The sequence below is a fragment of the Gekko japonicus genome, unplaced genomic scaffold (assembly GCF_001447785.1).
Source record: "Gekko japonicus isolate JY-2015 unplaced genomic scaffold, Gekko_japonicus_V1.1 scaffold15, whole genome shotgun sequence".
Lineage (NCBI taxonomy): Eukaryota > Metazoa > Chordata > Lepidosauria > Squamata > Gekkonidae > Gekko > Gekko japonicus.
The window spans coordinates 3,460,475-3,473,150 of NW_015165830.1; the positions used below are offsets into that span (position 1 = coordinate 3,460,475).

At 46.3% G+C, this 12,676-nt stretch overlaps 1 protein-coding gene across 1 annotated transcript in view; it reads left to right on the plus strand.

Annotated features, from left to right (window-relative positions):
- The window catches only part of CACNA1G (calcium channel, voltage-dependent, T type, alpha 1G subunit), a 573,869-nt gene that overhangs the window by 317,736 nt on the left and 243,457 nt on the right, over positions 1-12,676 (plus strand). The window contains exon 9 of the mRNA XM_015410725.1: positions 6,796-7,157. Within this exon, the coding sequence (XP_015266211.1) occupies positions 6,796-7,157 (362 nt within the window). The remainder of the gene's footprint in view (positions 1-6,795; positions 7,158-12,676) is intronic.

Consider the following 12,676-nt stretch of genomic DNA (forward strand, 5'->3'; position numbering starts at 1 on the left):
TAGCAGTTCGAAAGCAAGAAATTGCAAGTAGATAAATAGGTACCACTTCGGTGGGAAGGTAACAGCGTTCCGTGCGCCTTGGTGTTTAGTCATGCCGGCCACATGACCATGGAAATGTCTTCGGACAGCACTGGCTCTTCGGCTTTGAAACGGAGATGAGCACCGCAACCCTAGAGTCAGACTCGACTGGCTTTCGAGCAAGGTAACCTTTACCTTTAAACATTCATAGGATCAGGCTGCATAATTCCATAACATGGCAATGCTCATAAGAGGTGTCAGATCTACAAATGGAGTGTTTGATCACCAGCTACACACCTGCAAGTATTTCCACATTTGTAGGCACTTTCCCCTGTAACAAGCTGAGAATGCAACATTTGGGTTGAAAAACAGGAGAAATCCAGGTTTCTCCTTTGTGAAACACTTTTGAAGACTGTCCTGTGGAGAGGCAGGGGTTGAGTGTTCTAGGTGAGATAAAGTTTCTGGATGTGATGCAGAGCCATCTGGGCAAAATCTTATGATCTGTTTTATAGAGGAGGTCAGCTTGGGCCATCTGAGTTTTGCCTGCTGGCTTTAGAATGAGAGAGAGTATAGTCGGTCTCTGGAGATAAAACTCCTTGTTCCATAGTAGCCAGTGCCAACGTGGAGATTGTTCTCATCTGTATTGTCTGGCGGGGGGGGGCATCTGGCATCTGGAGTCAACCATTATAAGGAATGATTTGAGAATTGTACATTTAGGGGGAGGATGTTAATTCCGAAGTATCAGCAAACAGCAGGAGCATCAGAGTGGCTTGCTGGCTGTGGTGCTGCCTCTAATTACAACTCCTAATACTCCAGGTGCCTGAAGAACTGATTGCTTTCTGTGATGTCTTAATGACCAAACATATAATGAGGTGACTGTGAACTCCTGGCAGAGGACAGATTTTACTTGCTCTTTTCTTGATTTAGCCTCCAAGTTAAGCAACAGACCTCCACAAAATTTAACACAGCATACATTGCAATAGATCACGATGTGGAAATAAGCAATAGTTGAGCATACCTTTTTCCTTCAGAAGAGGCGGCTGCTAAACTGGAGACTTTCTGATGATAGGGAAGTTTTGAGTGTTCTCTTGAGATTTCTTTCCTTTTCTTGAAATACGAGAATAAGGAGGTGAGATATTTTTATTTTATTTATTTTTCATATTTGTATCCCGCCCATCCCAAAAGCCGGCTCAGGGCAGGTCACGTAATCTTTCAACAATACAATGAAGTTTAAAAGCACAGTATATAATAGGTTCCACTTTCTTGATGTATTTGTTGAATACATTTTTGGGGGTGGGGGGTTTCTTCCCAGCTTCAGAGAATGAAAACAAGCAAGACAAAAGGCCACTGTCAGTTGGCGTGTTGTGAAGTGCACAGTGCGTTATGTTGTTCTGGAAGGCTGTTGAAATGTGTGATGTAAGGTTACATTCTGACTTCATAGGCCTTGGGCCATGGGAAACTATTTGTCCAGTTGTACTCTACTGACCACTGTACTTTCTTTAGTGAAGAAAATGTGGCATAAATATGGAGAGCATTTTAAAACGTTAACATTTTGAAGAGGCATTGCAGCTTTCCACTAGACTTGAACTTCCTAAATTCATTGTGCTTTTCTCACAACAATATTTGAAGTGATGCCTGTAAAATATTCTCTGTTATACTGTGGACTACCCAGTGTCTGTCTCTCTGACAGCACACACCCATAGATGTCACCAAGCGACCTGAAATCTGAAGGATTATTTGGGTAACAGAGTGCTCAAGGCTCATTGCACAGCAGAGCCGGTCTGTTTAGTGTGTGCTGACAAGAAGCAAAGTTACACACAGAGCTGCTTTATCTTTGCAAACTAATACGAGTCCTTTATTGTAAGGAACTCCATTCTAGACAGGATAGAGTAGTGACAGGATTCTAATCTAGTCTAACTAGCTAAGATGGATAGAGATGCAGGGCTCATGTCCTGCTCTCATGGTGCCAAGATGGAGAAGGCTAGCATAGTGTGGAGAGAAGGTGTCAAAGCCAGAAAGAAGGAAGATTCCTTGAGAGTAGCAGTCTACCCATCAAAGGGATAGTATCAAAGAGTAAAGAGAAGGATAGAACAGTGTCCTGGTCTCCCCATCTCTCTCTTATAGACCCCCTCTGGAGTCTGAGGCTGAGCCTGCACAAAGTCCTTCACTTCCAACAACATCTACAGTGCAAAGTATACTTACTGGCCTATAGCCAAGCATTCAGTTAAGAAAACTTAAATGCCCTTATTTTCCCCCCCTTAAGACAGGGCAGTGATTACCACTGATTTCCCTCTTCCACTGCAGCCTACTAAGTCCCCTGAAAGTCCATTTCTGGGATTAACAGACCCTCACAGACAGCATACTCTGCAGAGTAAAGATAGAATAAGTGGAAATCACTGTATAGTAACAGGCCACTTTTTCTGTTTCTTCTATTGAATCAGATTAGGGTATCTAAAGCTTCCCCATAGGTAGATGAATGAGCACTTATTATATAAGTGAATAGCTTCCATCTTCTGAGCTATGGAGAATTTTAAAGGAGAAGCAGAATAGGCCTGATTTACCCCCAAAGGTGCTTTCAGATGAGACCCAGTTTGTATTCTTTATAACATGATCCTTAGCTTACTGACACATGCATATTTGCTCACTTGTGAAAAATCCCAGTGCTAAAGTAGACATGACGGTAATTACGCAGCCCAAAATGTGTCTAGTTCCTGACACTGCAGTATTTGGTAGAACTTAATATGTGTCATAACAGTCCGCATAACTGGGTGTTGATTGGTGTGGACACAGAAAATCATGGTGTCACAATACAAGTGTGTCAAGTAGAGCATGAGGGGTTAAAGAGGAGGGGAAACTGGCTGCTGGTTTTGGTGACACCTTAGATATACTGCTAACAGCCCTACCCTAAGACCCATCCCCCCAACTCTGGCACATTGCCAGCTCTGCTAATCAGTTTCCTGTGCTTGCTCAACAGAGGGGATATAGGTGAACTAAAAAGCCCTTGTGAAGGTGCAGAAAGCATAACAATTGTACCAGGGAGCATTGCAACTATCCTACAATCCACCAGTTACAGAATGGTGTACTGACAATGTCCCTGTGATAGGCAGATGGAAACAGTCACCCAGTGCCCACTGATGCAGCCACACTCCCCTAATGTCAAACTGCTGTTATCCACACAGAAGACAACAAGGGAGAGGACAAAGGGAAAACGGTAGCACCCTACACTGAAAGAAACACCACGGCATAATTGACAGGAGTCCTGGAGTGTGTAGTCTAGAGGCACTGCCTTACTTGCAGGTGGCCCTAAATAGTAGGGCACCCCACTTCTAACCAGAACCAGAGACCCACAAAGTCAGGCCAAGGGAGGCACTCTTGGCCTGAAACACAGAGCTAGCCAAAAGCTCTAGAAAAGGCTCTCCATTCTCAGGTAGCACAGAGCAGCCCTCAAAGCAATCTCCTGCCTTCCCCCTCCACCCAGCATGGAATGCATATGAAACAATGCCAAGTTCCACCAGGTAAAGTATCTGCATTTCTAAAGGCTACTCAGAGGCCACAGGCAAATAGCCCTTCTGTCTCCAGAACTTCACCTAGCCCTTTTTGTGTGATACCTATGCCTATGTGAAAATCCTTTGTCTCCACAACTGTCCTTCCTGCTTCATCCCTCAAGATACCGGGATAAATTAATCAAACATTCAAATGTTTAGCGATCCTTCCTGATGCTAATCAGGGACCCATCTCCCACCTTTTGTCTATACCTGGGAACCTATTCAACCTGCCTAGGCAGGACCATCATTGGTCATGAAACCCATTCAGCCAGCTCCAGTAGAGCCATCCAGCACCTGGCTAATCTCATCAACACTATTGTGAATCCAGACTCTGCCCCTCTGGAACCTCATTGGTCACACCTAGGTTTTCCTCCTCCTGGTGTCACATCCTCTGGGACCCCTTATTGGTCTAGGAAATCTTTTGTCTTCACCTGAGGCAAGCCCCTCAAGGCCTCCCATTGGTCCACACTGTTCCAATGTCTATATCCATCCAAGCACATGGCCATCAAAGTGTGCACTCTGATGGCACCTATACTTGGAGTACACCGCCAAAGTCTCTCCTTTGGGCCCCCTTCTTAGTGCATAATGCTGGCTGTTGGTGCTATTCTCTTCAAGGACCTCTGCATGTCTGGACAGGTAGTATCACCCCGTAACTGACCCTTCTATTTGCTATAATCACCTCTATTTTCTTAGTTCTGAATTGCTTGTTCTTGCTTGAATGCTTAGTGTGCTTGTAATTAGGGAAATTCTACAATAAAAACTATTTATTTACTCATCAAATCTAGCATGGACCTTGGTATAAACCGGTGTGTGATCACTGGTACTTCTCTGGCCTCCCCTGCTGTCTAGCTAATTTCCCCAACATCAAGGCAGGCCATTGGCAGTAACAGGTGAATATACCCCAGGGAGCTCTGCAAACAGCAATCTGGTTTTAAAAAATCTGTGCATGGTGCTCTGCCAAGTTTCTCAACTTTCCCCTTTAACAAGGGGGTTCCCACATGGTTTTATGCATCTGTTGGGGGACACTGTTGCCATTGAGTCAATACTGATTCATCTCTTTTAGAGAGTTACAGTAACTACTGGTCCTATTCCATGGGACTGTTATCCTGCTAGGCATCATGGATGAACAAACTAGAGTTTAGCTGGAGTGTAGTTTTGCTCCCTGTGCTCCTCACTTGCAAGAAAGACTGTTATACAAGCTTGTGACACAACACCAGCATATCTGCAATTCTTTCCACATTTCTGAGTTGTTCACACTTAAATTGTAGCTACTATAGAGGGAGGCTGAGTGGTTCTGGCAAAGCACAGTCAGTACATGCAGGAGGGCAAGGGGACATGCTTGTAGCTGCAGTCACAGTTTGAGACAAAGACTCCCATTCCCTGTGTGCATTGTCCTTGAAAAGGAGGCTGCCCTTTGGAGTTTGTGTCCGGAGGAGAAGAACACTTTAGTGAATCTGCATAAATCACAGTTAGCAACATGCCACGGCAGTGTTTGTTCTCCTCCTTGCCTATTTGTGCAGCGTGCTCCTTTTTTGTGCAGTGTGTGTGGTTCTGGTACCCAAGTCCCCTATGTGTGTTCTAGGAATGTACAGCAGCAGCCCAGAGAGATATAGCCACATGCCACCCACTCTATCATCTGAATAATGAGTATCCTGGCTGGGGTTTAAATAGTGTACAAGAAGAGGGACCCGCGATACTCGTGGGGGGTATTCCCCTAGGCTCCCCTCCTGCAGAAGCAGGAGGACCTCAGGGCTGAGGAGAAAGCAGCCACAGGTAAGTCCCCCCCCGGCTCTGGCGGCGAGGCCTGAGTGGCTTCCAGCCGCCAGGCCTGTTGATCTCCTCCCCCCCAGCTCCACCACAGATCTCCCCCCCCCGGCTCCTGCGGCGAGGCTTGAGCAGCTTCCAGCCACCAGGCCCACCAATCTCCTCCCCCCCAGCTCTGCCGCCGATCCCTCCCCCCTGACTTCTGCAGTGAGGCTTGAGTGGCTTCCAGCCAAATCCCCCCCAGCTCCTACGGTGAGGCTTGAGCGGCTTCCAGCCACCGGCCCCGCCAATCCCCTCCCACCCAGCTCCACTGCTGATCTCTCCCCCCGGCTCCTGTGGTGAGGCTTGAGTGGCTTCCAGCTGCCAGCCGCCCCCGAGTTCCCAGAGCATTCCCTGTGCATGCGCAGGGAACATTCTTTTACTTTTGGGGGGATTTAAATATCCCCCGTATACTTTTTTCAACTTTTTAGATGTTTCTACACATCTGGGGATTGCCCCAAATGTGCAGGAAAATCTCTCTGCCCCCAGGTGCCCCCGATCTGATGATTTAGATATTCACACACAGAGGGCACCTTGGCTATTAGATATTTAGATAGAAGGACTGTGATAGCCTGCAAACTCAGTTGATATCCTAAGCTTTACTGGGGTCTTAGAGGCAGACTGGGAGATTGAGGGGGAAATAACTAATCTGGTGTCAGGGTGTGACTCTTTGAGGCTTAGAATGCTGTTTAAAAACTGCTTCCCCCCCAATAAACTCCTGACACTGCCCAGTCACGCACCAGCAGTGGAGTCATGCCAGCACGATACTGGCTTGGTGTCGGCATGACTTGAAACCTGCAAATCTTGAAGACACATGAGTGTATCTTTGCCAGACTATCATTCACATATGCTGTTGTAGGGGGTAGTCTCTGACTTAAGATATTCAGAGATGGCGCTTAAGATTGGCCTGTTAGTATAGTTCATCCCTGAGAGGTTGTTTGTTATTCCTGAAGGCCTCCTTGGACTCATTCGATGTGCTACTTCTTTATTGCCCACCCTTCATGTTCTTAGACATGAATTCTTTTCTCTTTAAATTACTACTGACCTCTCTAGTAGCAGTGCTGGAGGGTAAGAAATATATTTTGCATTCCACTTTGATTCGCCAGTTTTAAAAAAATCTAACCAGTAATGCTAATGCCTTTAGAAGTGTTCGATTATATGCCTTTAGAAGTGTTCGATTATGGCTCAAATGAAGCTTTAGGCAAAATGTAATGGTAGGTGAACAAATTTAGTTTTCTGATTGGTTTGAGCTGAACTTTCTGTAAGAAAGGCAGATACACACACACACACCCGTTTGTAGTATATGGTGAGCTTTTTTCTAGTAAAAACTGCAACTGGATATTGTCATAGTCTGATTACTAGGCTCCTCCAGAAAGAGAATTGCATGATGTCTGCTGAGTTAACCGGAAGTTGTTTGTCCTCATTTCAGGGCCTTGTCAAAGCTCCTGCAAGATTTCCAGCCAGTGTGGGAAACCCGACAGTACTTGCAACCCTGATAGTTGTCCATACTGTGTGAAGACCTTGGCTAATGAACCAGAGCTGACAGACAATGAGATGGGAGAGTCTGACAGTGATGGGGTTTATGAATTTACCCAGGATGCTCACTATAATGATCAGAGGGACCCTCAACGATGGAAAGCCCCAGGAAGAAAAACTTTAAAATGTCTAGCCTTTTGGAATGTGGTTTGCGAGACCTTTCGGAAGATTGTAGATAGCAAGTACTTTGGCCGTGGAATCATGATTGCTATCCTGATCAATACCCTCAGCATGGGGATTGAGTATCATGAGCAGGTAAGTGGTGTATGATCTGTACTTGAGTGGTTATAGTTAGATTCACTTTGCTGTGCGGGAGCCCTGGATGCTGGCTTCATTAGCTCCCTCTTAGATCTGCTCTTAGCCCCTGGAGTGGAATTTCATACAATCCAACATTGATTAGTTTTGACCTCTTACTTTATACCTTGTTCTCCTTAGCTGTGTTTATTCTGTCTGTTGTTAAATGAAACTGTAAAGAGCTACAAGGGCAACAAAGCTGGCAAATCTTGGGGGACCTGCTTTGTGTTGGTTAGTGTGGAAATCTATCCTGATGAATGATGTTCATCTACACTCATTTCTTTGCAACTGCATTAGGCAAGAAGGTACACAAGATTATCTTTTGTTTTTCTGATAAAGTTTACATTGTGTTGACTGGATGGGTTTTGCTTTGGTGGTGGGGTCTCTATTGCAATGGAATTGCAGCCATAATGGCAGTATAAGCACAAGTCTCTGTAAGCAAGGCTGACAGCATTTGAATGAGTGAAGTCACATTTATAAACTGCTGGTCTTTTTCTATTTTGCAGTAGTTGTTGTAGAATTCCATAAACCCAACAAAGACTATTTCCTGACATTAATCATTTAAATTTCAACTTATAATAGCTAACTTGCAAACAATATGTCATGAAATACACAAACTGTGCTATGAAATAAGTGCAGTGATTGCATATTTTACTTTTTAAAAATGCACCCTGTCCTGTACAATTTAGAGGAGGCTGTCTTCCCATACTTAGCAATAATTTTGCTCAAATCAATCATATGGGTGGCATTGGACTTTGTATTTACAAGTGTATCTGCCATAACAGACACTTGACATGACCAGTATCAAAACAACTCCCACTGGTTGCATTCGATCACTGCCAAGACTAATATAGTCATAGTTGACGGTCACTATCGAGACATCAGACATACTGTAATTTTTGCAGTACTTGTGGCAATGCTGCTCCTATTCAGAGGGTTCACCAATGCTGATATGTTTTACAAATGTCAGATTCACTTAGTCACCCATTTCTTACACAAAGGCCTAAATTAGCAAAAATTACATTTAATTTTTGAAGCTGCTACAAACTTAAATTGATCTTTTGAGAGATTCCCCCTCTGGAAAATATTTGTGAGACAAAGTGAATAAAGTCTTGCAAGATAGATAGAGCTCCCCATCCTTCCTCTAGTTGTTCCTTCATAAATTACTCTCATGACTTGACAGTCCATATCCCACCTAAATGAACAGCTGATAGGGATGTGGCTGGGAGTCTGTATGCACATCCTGTCACCATGATGCTCCTTCAGGCCTCATTGAATTGCCTGGATATAGCTTTTAACATGCAAACTAGTTGCTTATAGCTGATCCTAGACTGAACCCATTAACTCTAGAAATCAGGGTTTTTGGAGTTAATGTGATTTCTTTGGGAGCCATTTCTCACACATTATGTGGTGACAAACCCAAGTATACTCTCCAAGCTGCAGACAATCCTGACCCCCTGACGAGTGTACTTGTATGATGAGTACATGGTGCTGCCTTCTACAGTCAGACCATTGTCTATCAAAGTCAGCATTACCCAGGGTCTCAGGTAGAGGTCCTTCACATAGCCTACCACCTAGTCCTTTTAAAATGAGATTTCAGGGACTGAAATCTCCCCTACCTTTGTAATCACAAACGTGACACATTCATACTTTACCTTTTCCAGTGTACACTTAATAAATTACCCTTTAAAAACCAGGATGTGTGAAGCAAGCCTTGAGAGGAAATGACATGTTACATACAAGGAGTGTAATTTAACCCCATTTCTTTTTAATGATAAGTAGTCTCTGGAGGTTGTTTGTTTAAGTGATGGATGGTTCAGAGAGGAGATCTTTTTTCCCTCACAAATTTAGAGTCCAATGGCACCTTTAAGACCAACAAAGGTTTATTCAAGGTATGAGCTTTTGTGGTCATGCACACTTTATCAAATACGTAGAATGGCAAAAAAGGTTCAAACTTTTAGCCAAAGAATGAACAGCAAATTAACATGCAACCTGATGATGATCAAGGTATGCATAGTGACACTAAATAACAAGGTTATAAGGTCAACAGTTGTAAAGCAATAAATATGTCAAACTAGCAGACAAATGTCTAAAGGTGTATTTTCTAATTGTGGGAAGTGACTGGGAATCTTCATTCTCTCCTGTCATGGAGGACACTTAGCACTATATCCCCCTCCCCGCCTGACAGGAGAGAATGAAGATTCCCAGTCACTTCCCACAATTAGAAAAGACACCTTTAGACATTCGCCCCCCCCCCCAAGCCGGAAATAATGAGACAGACAACTGTTTGGATTCAAACAAGGGCCACTTTATTAACTATTTATTTTGCATAATAAATCAGCAGCAAAGGAACTAAGTGGGAGCAGGCCAGGCAGGTGTCACTCCAGCCAACCTCCTTGCCTAGATGTATGGGCAAGTCACTAGCCCCAGTCTAGGGCCAAGTCATTGGCCTGCAACCGGCAGCCCAGCGCACAGGTCACCCCCCAGGAGCGCCTACCCCTGAAGCCCTACAGCCTCAGGGAGGAGCTTACCCAAGAGGCTCCCTGAGGTGGTCACCATTCCCAGCCCTAAGCCCTACAGCCCTGGGGCCGTTCCTGATGACCCTCCTGGTCCCAAACCGGAACTGGCTGAAAGTGCTTACCAGTTCTGCTTTCTTTCCCACCCTACTCTGCCACAGGCAAGGCCAAGCCTCTGCTTTGGCTGCTGCGGCCACCTAACAGCCCAAGGCTGCCTTAATCCCTTGCCACAATTCCTACAGGAATATGTCATTGCCCTTGTTTGACAGATGTATGCCATCGTCCCTGTATAGGTCAAGCTCGACCCGAATAGCTGGATGAGGGAGAAACTGACCCAAACCCACCTCCAGTGCCTTCTCCATATGTCGGTTCACCTTCTTCCGGGCCCTGTCCAAACCCCGGGGGTCCCCAAGGCCACGCCAGATACGGTGTGGCAAGATTGCTGACCACACAACCTGTGTACCTGGCCACCTTGCTTTAATGGTGGCGAGGTCAGCCTTGGCCTGAATTGCCAATGCTATGCCCTTCAGCAGGCCCAGGTTGTTACCCCCAAGGTGGATAACCAAGACCCGCGGGGGAGGCCCCTGCCGTTCCCCAAACAACAAAGGGAGGAGTCTGGACCATCTCATGCCTCTCCTCCCTAACCATTCAACACGGGCCCACCCGCTGAGGCCCAGCTGTGATCCCACAGGTGTCCTCCCGGCGTGGTGGGCGGCCCAAAATATCATACTGTGGCCACAGACCAGAACGTCTTGTCTTGCTGGCCTTGCTGACAGCACCTGTAATGAGAGTTCTGTCAACACCTGAACTCAAATTTGTTCTTTCAAACACCTAAACTTAAAACTTGGTCTTTCGAACATAACTCTTATATGCACGGGAATGCCAGCAGCCGATTGTCCAAATATCAGTGGGAGAATACCCCATGTCCGCTGCAGTGGATGCAGCCCCAATCCTGAAGGAGTAGGTTCCGAAACGAAAGGCCCCCAAACCCAGCTCCTTCAGTGCCTTCTGGGTCAGCGACCAAAACTGAAACTTGGTAAGAGGGGAACCATCTCTATGGCGAAATAAAATGCCAACCTCTGACCCCCTCTAGGCAAGGTAATGCCGCAGTGCCCATACGGGGCATTGTCAGAGCACTAACCAAGCTCCAGGACTGCGCCTTTCCCTCGCTGGTCAGTCTTGGAATGCCAAATAACCACCCTAACCTTGTCTACCAACATGGTCAGGTCACCTAAAGCAAGGGCCCTCCCGGAATTATCCTGATGTGATGCAGCCACTAATCCGCTAATGCGCAGTGCCCTGAAGAGCCTGCAGCATTGGAAGCTGCTTGAAGCTCCGCCTTAACTAAGAGGTCCTCCTGCCAGAATGAAACCCCATTGAAGGATTCCAAGAAATCTTGCCAAACTAAGAGGTCCTCCCTAATTCCTTTTGTGACCCTGGTCCTATGGTGAGGCAGGGACAAGCCCACCATGGCATCACAAAGGCGACGCACAAATGCCCTGCTGGGAGCAACCACTTTGCAAGCAAAGTTCAGGTGATCTGCAAGCCTCTGGAGCTCCAGCAAAGTTATTTTCCTGAGCTTAGTAGCTTGACCAATTAACTTTTAAAAATCCTGGATCTTATTGCAGGGCAAGTGGGACAACTGATCTCTGGTATCCAATTCAATCCCTAAATACGTCAGTACCTTGGTGGGCCCTTCCGTCTTCTCATGTGCCAACAGAACTCCAAGGTCCCCGGCCAAAGATGTAAAGGAGTCCAACAAGAATTGACAGTGCCCAGTATCCACACCTCCCACAAACAGGAAATCATCTAAGTAGTGCACGGTACTGTTCAGCCCCGTCCTAAAACGCAGGGCCCACTCCAAAAACGTACTAAACTTCTCAAAAACCGCACATGAAATGGAGCACCCCATAGGAAGAGCCCGGTCCATGTAAAACCTGTTCTCAAATGCAAAACCTAACAACTCAAAGCCTCCAGGGTGAACAGGGAGAAGAGGGAATGCAGATTTTATATCACATTTGGCGAGGTCCGCATCAATCCCACAGCTGCACACAACTTCCATAGCCTGGTCGAATGATGTGTACCTGACCGAACAAAGCTCATCAGGTATCGCATCATTGACTGATCCACCCCGAGGGAAGGACAGGTGATGGATGAGCCTAAACTCGCCTGGGGCCTTTTGGGGTACCACCCCTAAAGGTGACACCCTCAAATTGGGACACGGTGAAGTCATAAAGGGGCCCAACACCCTGCCTTCCATGCATTCCTTGGCAATTTTTTTCCTCACTACCGCTTCCATTCCCTTAACGGATTTAAGGTTAGGAGCCCAAAATGGCCTCCTGTCCCCCTGGTAAGGTATTCTAAAACCAAACATAAGCCATTCTAACAAATACTTACCCACCTGTCGATTGGGATAATCCTGTAACAGGCAGGCCAACATATGAACCTTAATGGGACTAGGACCCTTTGTCCCCAACCCCTTGTTGGCCTCCGCCACCAAAATTACACTTCCCACCCCTGCTGCCCGACTTAGATCTTGGCCTGGGGCAACTAGAGAGTGGATGGGGGCCCGCGCACAGCGGGCACTCATGCTGAAAGGAACACACTTTTCTACCGTAAGTGCCCTGGGAAGTAAACTCCCATCAAAGCGGTCACCTCTGAGGTGCCTGCCCATTGGGAGCTAGGGCTGAACTCAGACCCTGCAGGCTGCAGCCTATGCAACACATGACCGCTGTCTAAATGGTCCCTAGCTGCAGGCCAGGCTGCCACCATAGCTTCAAGCCACAGGTGGGGATGAATCTGGTCCCACCTCCAAGCTGGATTCATGGTGGCCCGCATTCTGAAGTCTTCATCATACTCCAGCCATGCCATTCCCGTAAAGCGAGTATATGCTTTATAAATAATGTCCATATACTTCAGCATTGGGGAGGCCCGCCAAGGCTACTGGTGTACAATGACCGCTGT